Source organism: Durio zibethinus, chromosome 14, assembly GCF_047325235.1.
Source record: "Durio zibethinus cultivar Kanyao isolate XHJ-2024 chromosome 14, ASM4732523v1, whole genome shotgun sequence".
In the NCBI taxonomy this organism is placed as follows: domain Eukaryota; kingdom Viridiplantae; phylum Streptophyta; class Magnoliopsida; order Malvales; family Malvaceae; genus Durio; species Durio zibethinus.
This window is the reverse complement of record NC_143175.1, coordinates 13,758,325-13,775,705: the sequence shown is the minus strand read 5'-3', so window position 1 is coordinate 13,775,705 and position 17,381 is coordinate 13,758,325. Positions and strand designations below refer to the sequence as shown.

The window sequence follows — 17,381 nt, the reverse complement described above, 5'->3', positions numbered from 1 at the left end:
TCTAGCATTTCTATCTAGCACTTCTTTTACTCTTTCTGAAGTCCACAAAGAAAAAAATTTAATGCACATCCTACTAGTTGACAAAGAAAAAACTCATTACATCAATTTCTCAATGATTTTCCTTCTTCTAATTTTGTTTATTGTTCTTACTATGGTATGATCTTATTAGCAGCAGCAAATCATTGTCACTGTACCTGCTTTAAATGGAAGCATACCAGCACCAGCAATGTAAACAGTATAACCCCTGCAGACCATATATCGCTAACCTGTCCATAACCCTTACTAAGAAGCATCTCTGAAGCTACATAATACAGGCTTCCAGAGCAACTGAATTTAACAAGACATCTATCTTTAACAGCAGCTGGCTTATTATCGGTAAATATTAGCTAATTATGAGATAAATTACTTGTCATGCAAGCAACAACTTTGATCCCACTTACAATAGCACATAATCCTTTGTTTTCTACTATTTTTGCAGCAAATCATTCATCTCGCAATCACTGGAAGACCTAGCTTAGATATATTGGTATTACTTCTGTAGCAAGCAATCGATGAATATATATGCAATGCAAAGATATTGCAATATCTACGTAGCAGCTACGTCTCAAACATCTTCTAATTCATTTAAAAATTACAAAATAAAGTTAATTATTTCCCTAAAAAACAGCTCCTAATCAATGGCCTTAAAAGAAAAAACCATCATCCTCGTTAACAAACACAAGATTCTCATATTTCAAATCTCTATGCATAACCGCAAGAGGATGGTATTTTAGGAACAGTACTTCGTATTTTAGGAAGGTGACAATAAATTCCGCCCAGCAGGGATCCGGTGCATGTATCACGGGTCGATACTTAAGTTTCAAATCCGTGCGACTATGGGAAGTCACAGATCAACCTAACTGCCACAATTCACACCTTTATGAGGTATTGTCCGCTCTAACCCCTTGACTTCACGGTTTTATCTTACAAAAGACGTTTTACAAAGAAGAGGTGGTATCAGAGCTAGCCCTAAACCGTTTGACTCACGTCAAGCTCCTTGAGAGAGGTAGGCAGAATGGCTAGCTTCCGTGACGAGGGTGTCACAAGGTTGGGTGCAGGAGAATGTCACGGACCTAAGGAGAAGTCCTGAATCGCACATCCAACATAATAAGAGTGTCACTGAAGTATAAAAGGGTTCACACCATTTCTTTTTTGTAAGACGTCTTTTGTAGGACAAAACCGTGAGATCAGGGGGCTAGAGCGGATAATATCTCACAAGAGTGTAAACCGTGGTAGGTAGGCTGATCTGGGACGTCAGATGAGTGGATACCCGGGTCTTGACAAGTGGTATCAGAGCCAACCCTAAACCGTTCGATCCACGTCAAGCACCTTGAGGGAGGAAGGGGTACTAGTATAGACCGATGTTTCCAATAAAAATTGTTTGTTCTTGCATATCCTTACTGGTTTTCCAAATTAATCCTGCGGATACATATAATTCAGAAGAATATGTGAGTCAGATGAGTGGATACCCGGGTCTCGGAGTCGCGCAAGTTCGGAGCTTAAGTCTTGACCCCACGCCAGACACCTTGAGGGAGGAAGGCAGGGTGACCAACCTCCATGACGAGGGCGTCACAGGTCGGACCTAAGGAGAAGTTCTGAATCCTACATAGTCCTGAATCCCACATCGAACATAATAAGAAGGTCATTGGGGTATAAAATGACCTAAAGAGAAGTCTTGAATCCCGCATCGAATATAATAAAAGGCTCACTGAAGTATAAAAGGGTTCACACCATCTCAACCTTATGAGGTGCTTTTTGTAAAATAAAACCCTGAAGTCAGGGGGTCAGATGAATAGATATCTGAATCTCGAAATCGCGTGAATTCAAAACTTGAATCTCAACTCATGACACATGTGCTTCCCATCAAGCTGACAATAATAAAACTTTTTTATTATTATTATTATTTTTAAAGCAATTGAACATGCCAAGAAAGAAACTCAAACTAAGATTAGTTCATTCAACTAGAAAAAGGGCAAAATTTATAATTTAAGTTATTATAATACTTATTCATAGACTTTTTCTCTCCTTTACAAGTAGGATAGGACTAGTCGTTCTCTAAATATTATATATTCATTATAAAATAGGATTATCTTTATTTTAATATTTAAAAAGTTTAAATCTCAATTAAAAATTAATTTAATTGATTTATGTTGTGAATAACATATATTTAAAATTAAAATCTCAAAACTTATAATTTTCTTTTTTATCTTTATATTGCCACTTCTATAAAAAAAGAAAAAGTTTAAACCCTAGGTATATACTATGAATATGCTTAACCACTTTATATTTTAAAAATATCCAAGCAACAATTAATATTAAAATTATTTTTTTAGATGAAAAAGATCATATATATATATATATATATATTTATATATCACTAAACGATGCTATTCACATGTAGTGGTTATATGCTAATATTATATGTTGTTTATTATTGAAGCAATGCCATGGTTTTTTTGGATGGCTTAAACCACTCCAAATTTTCTAAGAACTGAAGTTTGACTGCATCCTATTTGCCCAACTACTCTCAATTAACATTGTTGAAAAAAAAAACATAAGATGTATATTCAAACAATTATTATTTTGATGTTCTATTCGTTTTTTCTTCTCCTTGTGGGGAAGAAAGCACCAAGAAAAAAATCTTGAATAACAGAATAAAAATATACAAAAATGCCAAGAAACAAACTGATCAACATATGCCAACAACTACATAGTTCGATGATTTCTTGTTTATTAAGAAAAATAAATGTTTTGAGTTCAATTCTTGACAGGAAAACACCTTTCATTGTCAAAAGTATTCTTTCATTTTCATTAAAAATGAAAATTGTTTTTTAAAAATGAAAAAGTTTTTGGAAACCAAAGACCAGCTAAAATTGGCAAAAGAAAAAGAAAACATGGTAATAGAATAGAGTCCAATCCTCGTTTACTACGAGAGAACGTTGAGTTCCAGCGATCCAGCTTGAAAAACTCCTATTTTCAAGGGCCTGGCAAAACTCTCAATCTCTCTCCATTGAATCCCAAAAAAAAAAAAAACCCACAGAGACCAAACCAAAAAGGAAAAATCAACACAAGAAACTAAATAATGGGGAAGGAGAAGAAGAACGAGAACGTTGACAATGGAAGCTACAACTACAAGATGTTCAACTTCTTCAACAGGAAGTTCAAGATCAACGAGGTGGAGCCTCCTGCTGATGTCAAGAAGGCTTTTGCCGGATTCACGGATGGTGCTTCCCACATGACTGCTGAGCAGCTCAAATGGTTCCTGGTGGTGCACCAGGGTGAGGTTGACTCGACCCTGGAAGATGCTGAGCGTATCATCGAACAGGTTGTTAACAGGAGACACCATGTGACTAGATTTGCTAGGCACTCGCTTAACCTTGATGATTTCTTTCACTTTCTCTTCTTTGATGATCTCAATGGCCCTATTAAAACTCAGGTTATTTTCTTTCTCCCTTTCTCTCCCAATAAACAAATCCATAACCATGAATCAAATAGGATCATGTTTTTATTATTATGTTGGAATTGGAAATTGAAACAAGATCTGAGTTTGACTAGGATAATCTATCAACTTCACTAATTTGTATCTGTTAATCTAATAATTCAATTTCTACCTTCATATTATATATTCTTGATGATATTAGAATTAAGTTATGACTTCAAATAATATCTCAAGCAAAAGATAATCTGATTTGAAATTTTACATGGCCAAAGTGGGCAAAGAGGAAAAGAATGGCGTTTCTTTGTTGTCATCGTCATGGAAGCAGAGTAGATCCCTTTTGGTTATTGCAAAATAAGTTCAAACCTATCTCTTTGATGTGCAAAAAAGCTGGGACCTGTTTTAGATGTTGTGTGTTGATGTTCTGTTATAATTGCCTCTTTGATGTTCAATTTATACGTTTCTTTTTGTCTATCTCAAAGTTTTTATTGATGATAAATTCTTTTTACTTTTCCTTATTTGATTTTACTACTTTAGGTTTGACAAATGATATATGTTATTTCCAGGTACACCATGATATGACTGCTCCATTGTCACATTATTTCATATATACGGGGCATAATTCCTATCTAACTGGGAATCAACTGAGCAGTGATTGTAGTGAGGTCCCAATTATCAAGGCATTGCAAAGAGGTGTCAGAGTTATTGAACTTGATTTATGGCCAAGTTCCACAAAAGACGAAATTCTTGTTCTTCATGGAAGGTAATTAAGAATGATTCTCAAATTTAGCAATTTCTAAGAAGCTCCCGAGAGTTATGAATGTTATATTTCTACTAGTTTCAAACTATTAATTTCATCTGATGTAATAGTTTTTGGATCTCTAAATGTATTCTGTTTGAATATAGATAACAGGATTATGACAAGCTATGAATTGTTTAAGAAGGGAAGGAAGGAAGGAAGGAAGTAAAATCCATAATCTAAGCCTAGTTTGGCAACGTTTTTCAGTTGAAACACATCGCAAACACTGGTTTGAGCCAAAGATTTTGAACCTATTGTACATTGCATTTGCAATTTAAACTATTTTTTAAGGACTGATCAGATGCGATGGTTTACAGTCCATTAATCAACTGCATTTTAGTGTATAATCTTTATAGAACCATCAGTTTACTTGATTTTGGTGATTGCATTTTAAACTTCTCTAAAAGTATCATCAATGTATAAAATGTAGGACCCTGACTACTCCAGTGTCACTTATCAAATGTTTGATGTCCATAAAGGAGTATGCTTTTGCTAGTTCTCCTTACCCTGTTATTATAACATTAGAAGACCACCTTACACCAGAACTGCAGGCTAGAGTTGCTGAGGTTAGTCCTCTTTTTCTCCCTTTCCAAGAAATTAACTTCGAGTTAAGCACTTATTTTTGCTTTCAATTTTTCTCTATGATGTGTGTAAGAAAAAAAATTTCCTCTAAGATGACCTCAAATGATTTCTCATATAGATGGTCACTCAAACATTTGGAACTATGCTTTACTACCCAGAGTCAGATCGCTTAAGTGAGTTCCCTTCACCAGAATCATTGAAACATCGAATAATTATTTCAACCAAACCCCCAAAAGAATATCTAGAGTCTAGGCCCAAAGACAATTTGTCACCAGGTGGAAATGGAATGGGATTCTCTGAAGAAGAAGCATCCCCAAAGGAGATGAAAGTCAATATATCTGAGTCAGAAGTTGATGATAAGGTAAGGCAGAAATTTATTTTACCTTGACATAGTTTGATTTCTATATTAGCTAATATGAAAGAACTCTTTTCACTGGTATCAGAGTGATAGTGATCATGATGATGAAGACTTCAACGAATGCAATCGCAAATCAGGCCAAACGGGGGTATCTGCGTACAAGTGCCTAATAACCATTCATGCTGGAAAACCAAAGGGTGCCTTAAAAGATGCATTAGAAGTTGCAGCTGATAAGGTTAGACGTCTTAGTTTGAGTGAACAAGAGCTTGAAAGGGCTGCAGGATCTTATGGATCTGATGTTGTAAGGTGCCTGTTAAATTCTCAAAGATGTTTATACTTTCTATTGTCTATATTCTCTGTGCATAACCTACACTAACACGTGCTAACTTTTTCAGGTTTACGCAGAAGAATATCCTGAGAATCTATCCAAAGGGTACACGTTTTACTTCCTCAAACTACAATCCAACTATTGGATGGATGCATGGAGCTCAGATGATAGCATTTAACATGCAGGTTACCCCCGCATTGCAATTTTACAGTTTTTTATTTTTTGTCAAAGAAATTCCTCTTTTTAAGCAGACAATTGGGTGTATTAATTTTCACGGTGCTAATAACTGTAAAACTTTCTACTCCTTATTTTTGAATGTCCTTTATCAGGGATATGGAAAATCACTCTGGTTGATGCATGGCATGTTTAGAGCCAACGGAGGATGTGGTTATGTAAGAAAACCCGATTTTCTGATGCGGGAAGGACCATCTGATGAGTTTTTTGATCCCAGAACAACATTGCCCTTGCAGAAAAAGTTAAAGGTGAGCATATTAGCTTGGCTCAAACTGAAAGTCATTTACATTATGACTTTTTTCTTAGAGCATTTTGTAACTTAACAGGTGAAAATATATATGGGGGATGGATGGCGGTTGGACTTTAGCCACACACACTTCGATACATACTCTCCTCCAGACTTCTACACAAAGGTTTGAGAACAATTCCAGCTTACTGATGAACTAAATGCGGTTGATCATATTCTATTAATTACTATATTGCTGCATGTTTCTCATTGCAAATTTGCAATATGTGGATAATTTCCATTTAGATTGAGCTTCTTTAGACTAGATCTGCAATATGAGTTTCACGACCTTTATTAAGAACTATCAACCATCCAACTGGTTCATTTACGTGATTAAAATAAATAAACAAGGCTCTCCCTAATGACTCATAAACCATTAACTATTTGGAAAAAGAGTCTTATATTCAAATTTGTGCTAATATTATTAAAGAACTCGAAAAGATAAGCCTGTGGCCCTGGATATGTTGGTAAAAGAGATAGATTGAGGTGTGGCTCCCTCAAAAATTTATGATATACGATGAGTATAGCTCATCTCCTTATGTCTTTGCACAATTAATTCCTATCTACCAACCAAATTGCAGGTTTACATTGTAGGGGTGCCAGCAGATGAAGCTAAAAGGAAAACAAAGATAATTCGAGATGATTGGTGTCCTGTATGGGATGAAGAATTCACATTTCCCTTGACTGTTCCAGACCTGGCTCTGCTTAGGATTGAAGTACGCGAGTATGACATGTCGGAGAAAGATGACTTTGGTGGCCAGACATGTTTGCCTGTCGCAGAGATAATGACGGGGATCCGGTCAGTCCCTTTGCATGACAAAAAGGGAAAGAAACTCCCCAATGTAAGGCTTCTAATGAAGTTTGAATTTGTATAAATAGTGTAGAATTATCGATCCAGGAGCAAGGCTGTTGTTAGCTCTTTGCAAAAACCAAATCAGGTGTAGTCAGGATATACAAAGTCATTGTGACAAGTTCTGAGAATTCTGATATGCTAAAATGTCTATGTTCCTTTTGCCCTGTTTTGAAGCAATGGTAAGAAATTTTACACACCACTCTTTTGCCAAGCACTTCTGGTTTTTTGGAAGATTTGATGGTTGATGAGCATTGAAGATCTTAAAAAACTTTTCTAATGTCTTTTTTGGGCTTGTAAATTGGCGTTGGCATACCGTTATCTATACAAAAGATGAATTAAGTTTTTAGATTAATATCATCAATGATGTTTAAATTATAGTAAAATATTTAATATAATGTTAAGATTTAAAAATTTTATATGTGGTATTTATTTTTAACCTTATTAATTTCAAATAATAAAATGTGACAAAAAATAACATTTCAAGTATTATATTAATTAATAAATTTATAATTCATATATCATATTAAAAATTTTTAAAATTTAAAATATTACATTAAATATTTTATTATAGTTTAAAAATTATTTGTGATATTAACCTTTTTTTTTTAATGACAAAAGCATATATATACCATAATTCCAAGCTGGTTTTTGCTTTTGAGGTAAAATCTGTTTTACAAATACTCTAAATACACTTCTAATCTTTTAAATTAAATAGAAAATTGAAGATTGTTGCAAAATTGAGTTTCCAAATGGAATGTCAAGATGGGGTTTTAGTGAGAGTAACAAATGACGGTTTGAGAGATGGAATGTGCTAAACATTTTAAGGGAATGCTAGCGACACTCACCCTAACGATCGCTTTTGGATACACGAGTCCTCGTAAAGCCACATAATCTCATGTTTTATATCTGAAACCGACAACTTCATATCGTAAGTTACTTGAGTATTATGATTTTCTGAAAATTTTCTTTCTTCCTTTCATAGTAAAAGTATGTAAGTGTTTAAATAAAAAAAGAAGTTCAAAACTGAGTCTTTTTTATCACTAAATTTTTTTAAAAAAAACTTTTTATTATCGTTTTCTTAATACTTGATTAAATTCATTCGCAAAAAAAAAAAAAAAAAAAAAAAACCAATTAGTTTGGTATTTTAAATTATAAGTTTTATCTGGACTTTTAGTGGATTGTATATACTTTTCCTTTACCCTTTAATTGATGAAATTTATGTTGGAAAGTTCAATTAAAAAAATTGTTGTTTATCAATTTAAAAAGGTAAAACAAGTGCACCTTGAAACTGAAAAGAATAAGAAATGAAGTGTGTCCATGAGTTAGTAAAGAGAATTTTGAGATTAGAAGGATATCAAGTTTGGAAAGAGAAATCCCCAACTCCTACAATGGCTCCTATTCTTCTTGGTTTGTAATAAATTTTGTGTTTATTGATTATTTTGCTATTTTACTTGAATCTAGGCTGTTTAATGTGTTGGTTTTGACTCATATGGATAGTGGCTGATTGGGACAACCAAATGTTTGTTAAAATGCCCATGAGAAGCTTATTCTTGTAATCTTTTCAAACCTTTGTCTCTTTCTGTTGGCGTTCGACTGTTTTATCCGTGATATCTGATTATTGAGTCATTTGTATTCTATTCCACTTTTTTTCATGAAGTAAAACTTCAGTCAACAGTAAAGATTAAGAGCGCATGAAAATTGGGACAAAAATATTTACCGGTAGAGTCTGTGACAAATTTTAAGTTCAAAAACTGGAATGACGCTGCTTTATCAGATTTCGAGTGTTGAAAACCATCTGCAAAGGAGAGTTACCTGGTCCAACATAATCAATGCATTTTTCAGACCATAAATTTAAGTTCCTTCGTATTCAAAATTCATATTTGGATTTGTAGACTGTAACCTTCTTTTGATGTTAATTTTGAATGCAGCCAATTTTTTTAAACTTACATTTTTTCCTTATAAGACCAATAAGTTTATCCATAGAGTTATTATTAAATTTTTAAATCATATATCTTTTTTTTATATATTTGTGAGTTTCTTCAAATTCAAAAACAGCTATGATAAGACATAAAAAATGATTAGAGAATTAATTAAGGTATGAAATAAATTGATTAGGAGTGATTTGGAGAAAGAACTTTTAGTATTTTTTATTTGTTTTGGACACAAGTCAATTAATTTTTTTTTGTTTTTTATTTTGGTATTTTTATTTTTATTTTTATTTTCATTTCATTTCATTTTATGTTATTTTTGTTTTATTTTTTGTTTATCAATTTACTTATTTATTTGTTTATTTTTTATTTAGATACATATTTAAAATTTTATATTAAGAATATGTTTTAATCATTTGATAATGTAAAAAAACTAAAAATATGTGTTAGACAAATAGATTTATAATTTTTTTATAATTATATTTTTTTATTTGTATCATGTAAATTTAGAAATGAAAATAAATGAAAAATTTTCCAATAATGAAATTAAAAGAAAATTAAAAGTGGTGCTTGAATTTCCTAAATGATTTTTTATAATCTTTTCAAAAGTGTTTGAAAGATTTTAAAGGTATTTCAATAAAAAATTTTTATAATTTTTTAATAAAATATTTAATAAAAACAAAGGTTAGTAAAACATAAATAAACATTTTTTTTATAAAATTTTAAATTAATCCAACAACATAGCATCTTCAAAAAAATAATGAATTTCTTGAATACTTTTGAAGTAAAAGAATTTTTTTGAAATTCTATCAAAATAGTAATAAAAATATAAAAACATTTTCAATATTTGAAATAGTGAAATTTAATTAAAAATAAAGACTGTTTAGATAATACATTTTTAAGATAATATAAGATTAATTAGTATTGTATTTAAATGAATGTTGTAAAGATGTTAATACTTTTTTCTATACGTAAATTAATCAATAACATACAATAAAAGTTACTCCTAAGTGAGGATAACTCTAAATTGAAGAACAACTCGCAATTGAGCTGTTGAATTACTCTCTATTTGTCAAATAGTTATTAGTTGATAATAAAATTTAATAAATTATTGGATTTGGCATGTTACAATGTGTTGAACTTTAATTGGATTTGAACATAATAAGTTAGATTTTAATTGAATTTTGAAAAAAAGAATATTGTATTTGTCTTATGTTAAGTTATAGTTGAGTATATATATTTTTTTATAAATTTTAAGTTTTTATCATTTATTATCTATTACAAAATAAAATAATAAAAATATAGTAATAATAATAAATATAAATATAAGATGATATAAAATGCAAAAACAAAAAATAAGTTACTTTTCTTTTTTCCTTTCTTTTGTTTTAAATATTTTTATAAAAAATTTATAATCTACAAAAAAATTAAAAAAAGTCATACATTTTGATCAAATAATTAATAAAAAAAATATAATACGCATAACATGAACAAATAACAAAAAAATATAATCACAATATATGAAATACTATATATTTTTTAATTTTAATATTTTTATAATATTTTTATTTATTATTTTATATTAAAATAATTTGTCTCCCTTAACATAGCGGGGACTAATTCTAGTAATTAGAATAAAGTTATCTTCACTTAAAATTAAAACTTAATGCATGGACAACTCATACTTATCTTAAGTTATAATTTGAGGATTAAATTAGGTATAATATTATAATTATTTTGGTTAAATTTGATTTTGTTAGTTTTAAAATTATCATGATAATTTAAAAAAGAAAATGATTTTATTAGATTATAATTATTTTAAAAACTAAAAGTCATTGTTTTGTGTTTACTAATAAATTAAATCTATACCCTACTATAATTTTGGGATTTAGGAGGAATGACATGACACTTGGTCAATTAAGGTACTTAATTAAATGACCTGTATCTGTAATTATATTATATTGATTGGATTGAGTTAAATAATTTATAATTAAGAAATAATAAGATTTATAATTAATTAGATTCATATATACTATTCACTTATTTTTTATTCTTTAATTCTAAAATATAGGAATTTAATAATTCATGAATTTAATCATTTAATCATTTATAGTATCTATGAAACTAATTAATTATGGATAAATATATTTTGTAATTAGTATTGTTTAAATTTAATATTTAAATCTAGATTCATATAATATTAAAAAACATAAGTTATCATAAATCAAATTCAAATTGTATAAATCTAATCGTTTATAAACTTAACCATTTATGAATATATGAATCTATGATTCTATAAACTTAATTAATTGTGAATATGTACTTTTAGTAATTAGTGTAATGAATGGATTTATTTTTTTATGTTGTAAAATTATAAGTTTTTGGTTTGTAGCATTAAAATTAAAATTAAAATTTTAGCTTATACACCAATAAAACTTCAATTAAATGAATTTATTAATTTATTCCCATAAATATTATTTTATAAATATTTATTATTTATTGGCATGAAATAAAATTAAAACCCAAGCGGGTAAAATTTTTTAGTGCATCTTTACACTCTCGGAAAAGCAAAAAGAAAATTCAGCCAACAATGACAGACGAGATATTTTATGAACAAAGCTCTATAATCTTCATTGCATTAGTTGCCTAAGAAAAAAAAAAAGTTAAAATTAACCATATTTTAATACTTATTTCACCCATTTTGGCATTTTCACTACGCATTCAATGATTGAGAGAAAGCCTAAAAACTTGTTCGTTGTCAGATTGACTTCTTGTAGTCCATGTCGACAATTAGATAAAGATGATCAAATCCAAGTCCTGAAATCCTTTGTTTTTAGTTTTAAGATTAAATTTTAGGTTTGTTTTATTTTGCGTGAATTTAATTATTTAATTAAATTATAATTTATTATTCAATTATTTAATTATTTAATTAATTATAAGATGTAATATTTGATTATGAATATAATTAAAAAAAATTATGCAAAATATCAATTGTCGCATGAGGTCCACGTATATAGAATGTGAATGGATCTCAGATTCACGTATGGGTATGGGTCCCCCAAGGGCGCAACCCATCCCACCGAACTTCTCTGGAAACAAACTGATAACGACTTCATCAAGCTGAAACAGCCAACCGAAGCAATTAAAAGTTAAATTTCAGACAGTGCAGATTTGCAGATTGTATTTTTTTTGTTCTTTTGATCAGATTTTTGGAAATTCTAGGAATAACCAATGTCCAAACAAACCTACAGGGTTTGCTTTTGCTTCAGGCGGAGGTTTAGGCTGGCAGTTGCAGAGGCACCAGAGGAGATCAAGAAGGTGTTCGAACAGTACTCTGAGAATGGGATCATGAGCGTTGATGGACTGCAGAGGTTCTTGGTTGAGGTCCAGAAAGAAGATAACGCCACCAGAGAAGATGATCAGAAGATTATTGATAGTTTTAAGCATTTTCATAGAAAGGGTCTAAATCTTGAAGCTTTTTTTAAGTACCTCTTTGGCGATCTTAATCCTCCTCTTGCTTCTCTTGGGGTAAAAATATTTGTCTCTCTCTCTTTTTTTCATTTTGGCTATTGTTTTTGGGATTGGCTCTTTCCTTTTCTGTTGTTTAATTGCGATTGAAGGGTTTAGTTCCAAATTAGATGATTTATCTTGGATTGTATGGGATTTAAATGAAACTAATGAAACTAAGTACTTATTTTCAGCTCAGCAAGTAATGTATATTAGCTGGATTGCTTTGTTGCTTTCATAGCTTTGAGGATGGTACTTTGATGATGATGATTTTGTTTGAAAATGCTTTCTACGGCGCATGGCATGTATTTAACTTCTAGCTAAAATATGCCATTACAGGCTTTTAACTTATCTCAATGTGGCTTTACCTTTGAACTGTTTTGCTTTTGTTGTTCGCTCCACAATTTGCTTATCACAATCCTATTCTATTAATGTTGAGACTTGAGATTGGTGAAGAAAAAAATTTAGGAGCCTTGTTCGTGCCTGAGCTTTTGTGATCCCTCTATTCTAATTTGCTTTGTAGTTTGGTTGCAAAAGCAAATCATTCAGCTTTCAACACTTTGTGCTATTGTTGTTTATGTCATGTTCATTTCTTTGGTTTCAGGTGCACCATGATATGAATGCTCCTTTGTCTCATTATTTCATATATACTGGTCACAATTCCTATCTTACTGGGAATCAACTCAGTAGTGTCTGCAGCGATGTCCCCATCATAAATGCACTTAAGAGAGGTGTGAGAGTGATAGAATTGGATATATGGCCAAATTCAGCAAAAGATAATGTCGATGTTCTTCATGGAAGGTATGTTCTTGAAGTCCAAATTGTTCCCATTTTAAGCCTTTAACATGAATGGATCTTCTATTTTGCCAAATGATGATAAATGATTTACTGAAAATGTGATGCTTTCATTACAACAATTTGCTTATTCCCTTCAGCTGGTATCTTGAACATATACATGTACTTGCCACCAAAATGAAAAGCTGAAGGGAGAAGAAATGTTGAATTGCACTTGACATTGGTGTATTGATTTATTTTTCCAGGCATTAAATTAGAAAAGATGGTTGCTTGTTAATGTGACGGGCACCTTGCGCATAAGCATGTAGTTTCCATTGTATGAGGAAAATGCTGAAGAAAAAACATGACTCTGCATTAAAGCTATAACTTTACATGTTTGACACCTGCTTGGGATACAACTGATTCTACTACTATGTTACCTCCCACTGTAACTAACCTCTTTAAGTTTTAAAAATAACAGTCCATCCCTAGTCAGTAATTTTGCCTCTGGGAAAATAACGAATAATTTTCTTCATGTAGGACTTTGACTACTCCCGTGGAACTCATCAAGTGTTTGAGGTCTATTAAGGAGTATGCTTTTGTTGCCTCAGATTACCCAGTTGTTATAACTCTAGAAGACCATCTTACCCCAGATCTTCAGGCTAAAGTTGCCGAGGTGAGTCTTGGTGCTTTCAATGGGACTTTAAACATCTAATATTCCCATAATTTACATTTTTGTCGCTAATTTCTAGATGGTCACCCAAACATTTGGAGACATCCTGTTTTCTCCTGGCTCAGAATGCTTAAAAGAATTCCCTTCTCCAGAATCATTGAAGAAACGCATAATCATATCTACCAAACCACCGAAGGAATACCTTGAGGCCAAAGAAGTTAAGGATAAAGAGAATGAGTCCGAAAGGGGTAAGGCCAGTGATGAAGAAGCTTGGGGAAAAGAAGTTCCAGAGCTTAAAGGCAGTCATGTAGCTGACAACAAGGTGGCTGATGATGCTACCGTGATTTACTTCAAATTGATATTACTAAATGTTTACTTATAATTTACATTTCAATTATTGGTTACTCTTGTATGACAGAATGACTTGGATCAAGAAGATGAGGAGGATCTTGATGATGGGGATAAGTCACAGCATACTCTAGTGCCGGAATATAAACGTTTAATTGCTATTCATGCTGGGAAGCCAAAGGGTGGATTAGATGAGTGTCTAAGGGTGGATCCTGATAAAGTGAGACGACTTAGCATGAGTGAGCAAGAACTTGAAAAGGCTGCAGTAACTCATGGAAAACAAATTGTCAGGTATGTAATAAAGGATTTGGCAAATTTCATTTATGAGAAATGATCCTTAGTTATTAGATAAAGTTGTTAGTTTCTTTTTCTCTATTGTCTGCATGCGCCCTATTTGGTGATATTTTTACGAAGAGTACATATCCGTCCTGGCTTCTTGAGCTTTTTCTTTCTCACTGCTTAGATGAATCCACTTTAAGATGATGCATGTCAAGCATCCAACTTAAAACCAATTGGTAGTAAGTGAAGGGGTCCGACTTGAATATAAGACTATAGGATATTGGAAATTCATTAGACATGGGATAATACCATACTAACAAGCCCCCATCACATGTAAGCAGAGATGGAAGAAGCCTACTATGTGACAGATTTGGAAAGGGCAACAGAAAGAAATGCTGGCTCTGATACCATGTTAAGCATCCAACTTAAAGCAATTACACCACACTAGCAATGTAAAAATAGTGCACAGTACATGTTGTCGTTGATCTGGCTGGTGTGAAAATTTAGCTAGGGACTATCAGTGGCTTGGCTGGTCTGATAGAAGCAGTCATTAAGTATTTCTGTATTATCATGTAAACGATCATGGTTGTTGGAAGGTTTTGATTATTGCTCAAATTATTTGATCAGTTACATACTATTTTTTTTTTCAATTTTTAAGTTGGATGTGTTTCCATTTGTCAATACTTTGTTTCATGTGTTATTATGCTAGTATTGACGTTGTGTTATGCTAGAATTAACCCGGCATGTGCATTGTAAGTCATCTGTTTGATCGAATATTCTGATTATTAAAAATTGCGAATTCCCTCTTTCTGATGTTTGTCCTGCTACAGGTTTACACAGAAGAATATTTTTAGGGTATATCCCAAGGGTATACGTGTTGACTCTTCCAATTACAACCCACTAATTGGATGGATTCATGGAGCTCAAATGGTTGCATTTAATATGCAGGTTTACGCAACCCCCCTTTTTGTTCCTTATTTTCTTTTCCCCTTCCGTTTAGCTATATTTTCTCAAAATTCATTTCTATTCTAGGTATGGTTTTCTTTTTATTATTCATTTGTCTGACATTTGGATGAAATAGTAAGTAAAAAGGTAGAAGTCTCAGGTATGGTAATATATCTTTCTTTATTTGGTTATGGATAGACATAATGATTTGCATAGCTCAAAGATATAGAGATGAAAGTTTCAAAAACTATCCTAACCTATAACTTCACAGCTAGAGGGCTATTTGTGCATTGCATGATTCTTGTAATTAGAACACGGCAAAAAAGCATGAATAGTGAGTAATTAATTGAGTAGTGATCCTTTTCCTAGACTGGTCACTGCTGGTAGGCTTCATGTTTGATCCAACAACTAGATACGAAATGTGCTTCACAGCCTACTCTGTTTCTCTGTTCCATCATCATGTGAGAGATGATAGCCTAATGGATATCAGAGAGGAAATTTGGCGAATGCTTTGTTTAGTTGATTTTGGCTAGCTGCTTTGCCAAATGATAAGATTCTTTTATTTTCTTGTTGATGTGTATGACAGGGTCATGGAAGATCTTTATGGTTGATGCATGGAATGTTCAAAGCCAATGGGGGATGTGGTTATGTGAAAAAACCAGATTTCCTGTTGAACTCTAATGAAGTCTTTGATCCCAAAGTCAAGCCTTCAGTGAAAACAATTTTGAAGGTAAATGTTTTATTGCCATGGGATCCCTTTATTTATTTATTTTTTCCCCTAAAGTGCTGATTTGTAATACTAAGTGATGCTTTTTTTTTTTCCCTTTATTTATTATTCTCAATCAAGAATTATGATTTCTTGTCCTTGTTTTGGAAAGGTAACCGTGTATATGGGGGAAGGATGGTATTATGATTTCCATCACACACATTTTGATGCATATTCGCCTCCGGACTTTTATGCAAGGGTAAGTTGACAAACAGTGACATGGGCAATACCTCCCAGAGAAAACTAGATTAATGTGAAAGTGGAGAACTTCAACCTGAAATATGATTAATATGTCTGCAGGTGGGAATTGCTGGAGTCCCAGCAGATTCTGTGATGAAGAAAACAAAGACTTTAGAAGACAATTGGGTGCCTTCTTGGAATGAGGAATTCGAGTTCCCTCTAACCGTCCCTGAATTGGCTTTACTTCGAATCGAAGTGCACGAATACGACATGTCTGAAAAGGATGACTTCGGAGGGCAAACATGCCTACCAATTTCAGAGCTAAGAAGAGGGATCCGAGCAGTTCCCCTCAACAGCCTGAAGGGTGACAAGTATAATTCTGTAAAGCTCCTTATGCGCTTCGAATTTGTCGCTTCATAGTCCCTGAGAGAGTTCCAGTTCCACATTTCTGAAGCCACCTTCAATTTGTTTGATGGTATTTGCTGAGCTTGTGTGCAGTTATCCATTACATGTTTGCTGTCTGATATATATATATATATATATATATATATACATATATATGTATATATATAGACATATATACATATATATATATATACCATCTGCTCTGCAGCTTTTCATTTGCGGCGTGTAATTAGTCATATTTTTAACTTGTGATATATAATTACGAGACAAAAAAAAAAAAAAAAACTTAAACTAGGTGTGTAATTAGCAAGCCTGGTATATATTATTTATCTGCTATTATTAGTTAATGGCTTTTGGATGCCGAACATGTTCTGTTTTATCATCTTCACTCGGTTTCATCAAGGTTGTATATTTCCCATCTTTTCGAAATTTAGTTTCATAACTTTGGATCTTACATCCAAATGCATCTTCGGGATATAAGATTTTGCAATGTTAAAATTCAATCACTAAACTTGGAAAGGATGAACAGTTTAAATAAATAAAATGAAATTTTTTGATGCGGTGAGCGTGGATCGAACACGCGACCTTCAGATCTTCAGTCTGACGCTCTCCCAACTGAGCTATCCATAGTTTTGACTGGGGAGCCCCATTTCTTATTAAA

The 17,381-nt window shown here is 32.1% G+C and overlaps 2 protein-coding genes across 4 annotated transcripts; both read left to right on the top strand.

The window, feature by feature from the left end:
* Positions 1–2,731: 2,731 nt before the first annotated feature.
* Positions 2,732–7,114, top strand: LOC111295142 (phosphoinositide phospholipase C 6-like). Of its 2 annotated transcripts, none has more exons than XM_022888520.2 (9): positions 2,732–3,475; positions 4,042–4,238; positions 4,705–4,840; positions 4,975–5,217; positions 5,300–5,520; positions 5,610–5,727; positions 5,872–6,024; positions 6,103–6,189; positions 6,644–7,114. In XM_022888520.2, the coding sequence occupies exons 1-9, from the start codon at positions 3,122–3,124 to the stop codon at positions 6,935–6,937; spliced, it is 1,803 nt and encodes a 600-aa protein (XP_022744255.1). In that variant the 5' UTR covers positions 2,732–3,121; the 3' UTR covers positions 6,938–7,114. The 2 variants fall into 2 exon arrangements, with proteins under 2 accessions (XP_022744255.1, XP_022744258.1); XM_022888523.2 differs by having other exon boundaries at positions 2,811–3,364.
* A 4,768-nt stretch (positions 7,115–11,882) lies between these two features.
* Positions 11,883–17,067, top strand: LOC111293643 (phosphoinositide phospholipase C 2-like). 2 transcript variants are annotated; one of them, XM_022886476.2, is made up of 10 exons: positions 11,904–11,991; positions 12,095–12,371; positions 12,955–13,151; positions 13,665–13,800; positions 13,877–14,119; positions 14,216–14,436; positions 15,255–15,372; positions 15,956–16,099; positions 16,248–16,334; positions 16,436–17,067. In XM_022886476.2, exons 2-10 carry the CDS (start codon positions 12,192–12,194, stop codon positions 16,733–16,735), a joined length of 1,626 nt encoding a protein of 541 aa, XP_022742211.2. In that variant the 5' UTR covers positions 11,904–11,991; positions 12,095–12,191; the 3' UTR covers positions 16,736–17,067. The 2 variants fall into 2 exon arrangements, with proteins under 2 accessions (XP_022742210.2, XP_022742211.2); XM_022886475.2 differs by having other exon boundaries at positions 11,883–12,371.
* The last annotated feature ends 314 nt before the right edge of the window (positions 17,068–17,381 follow it).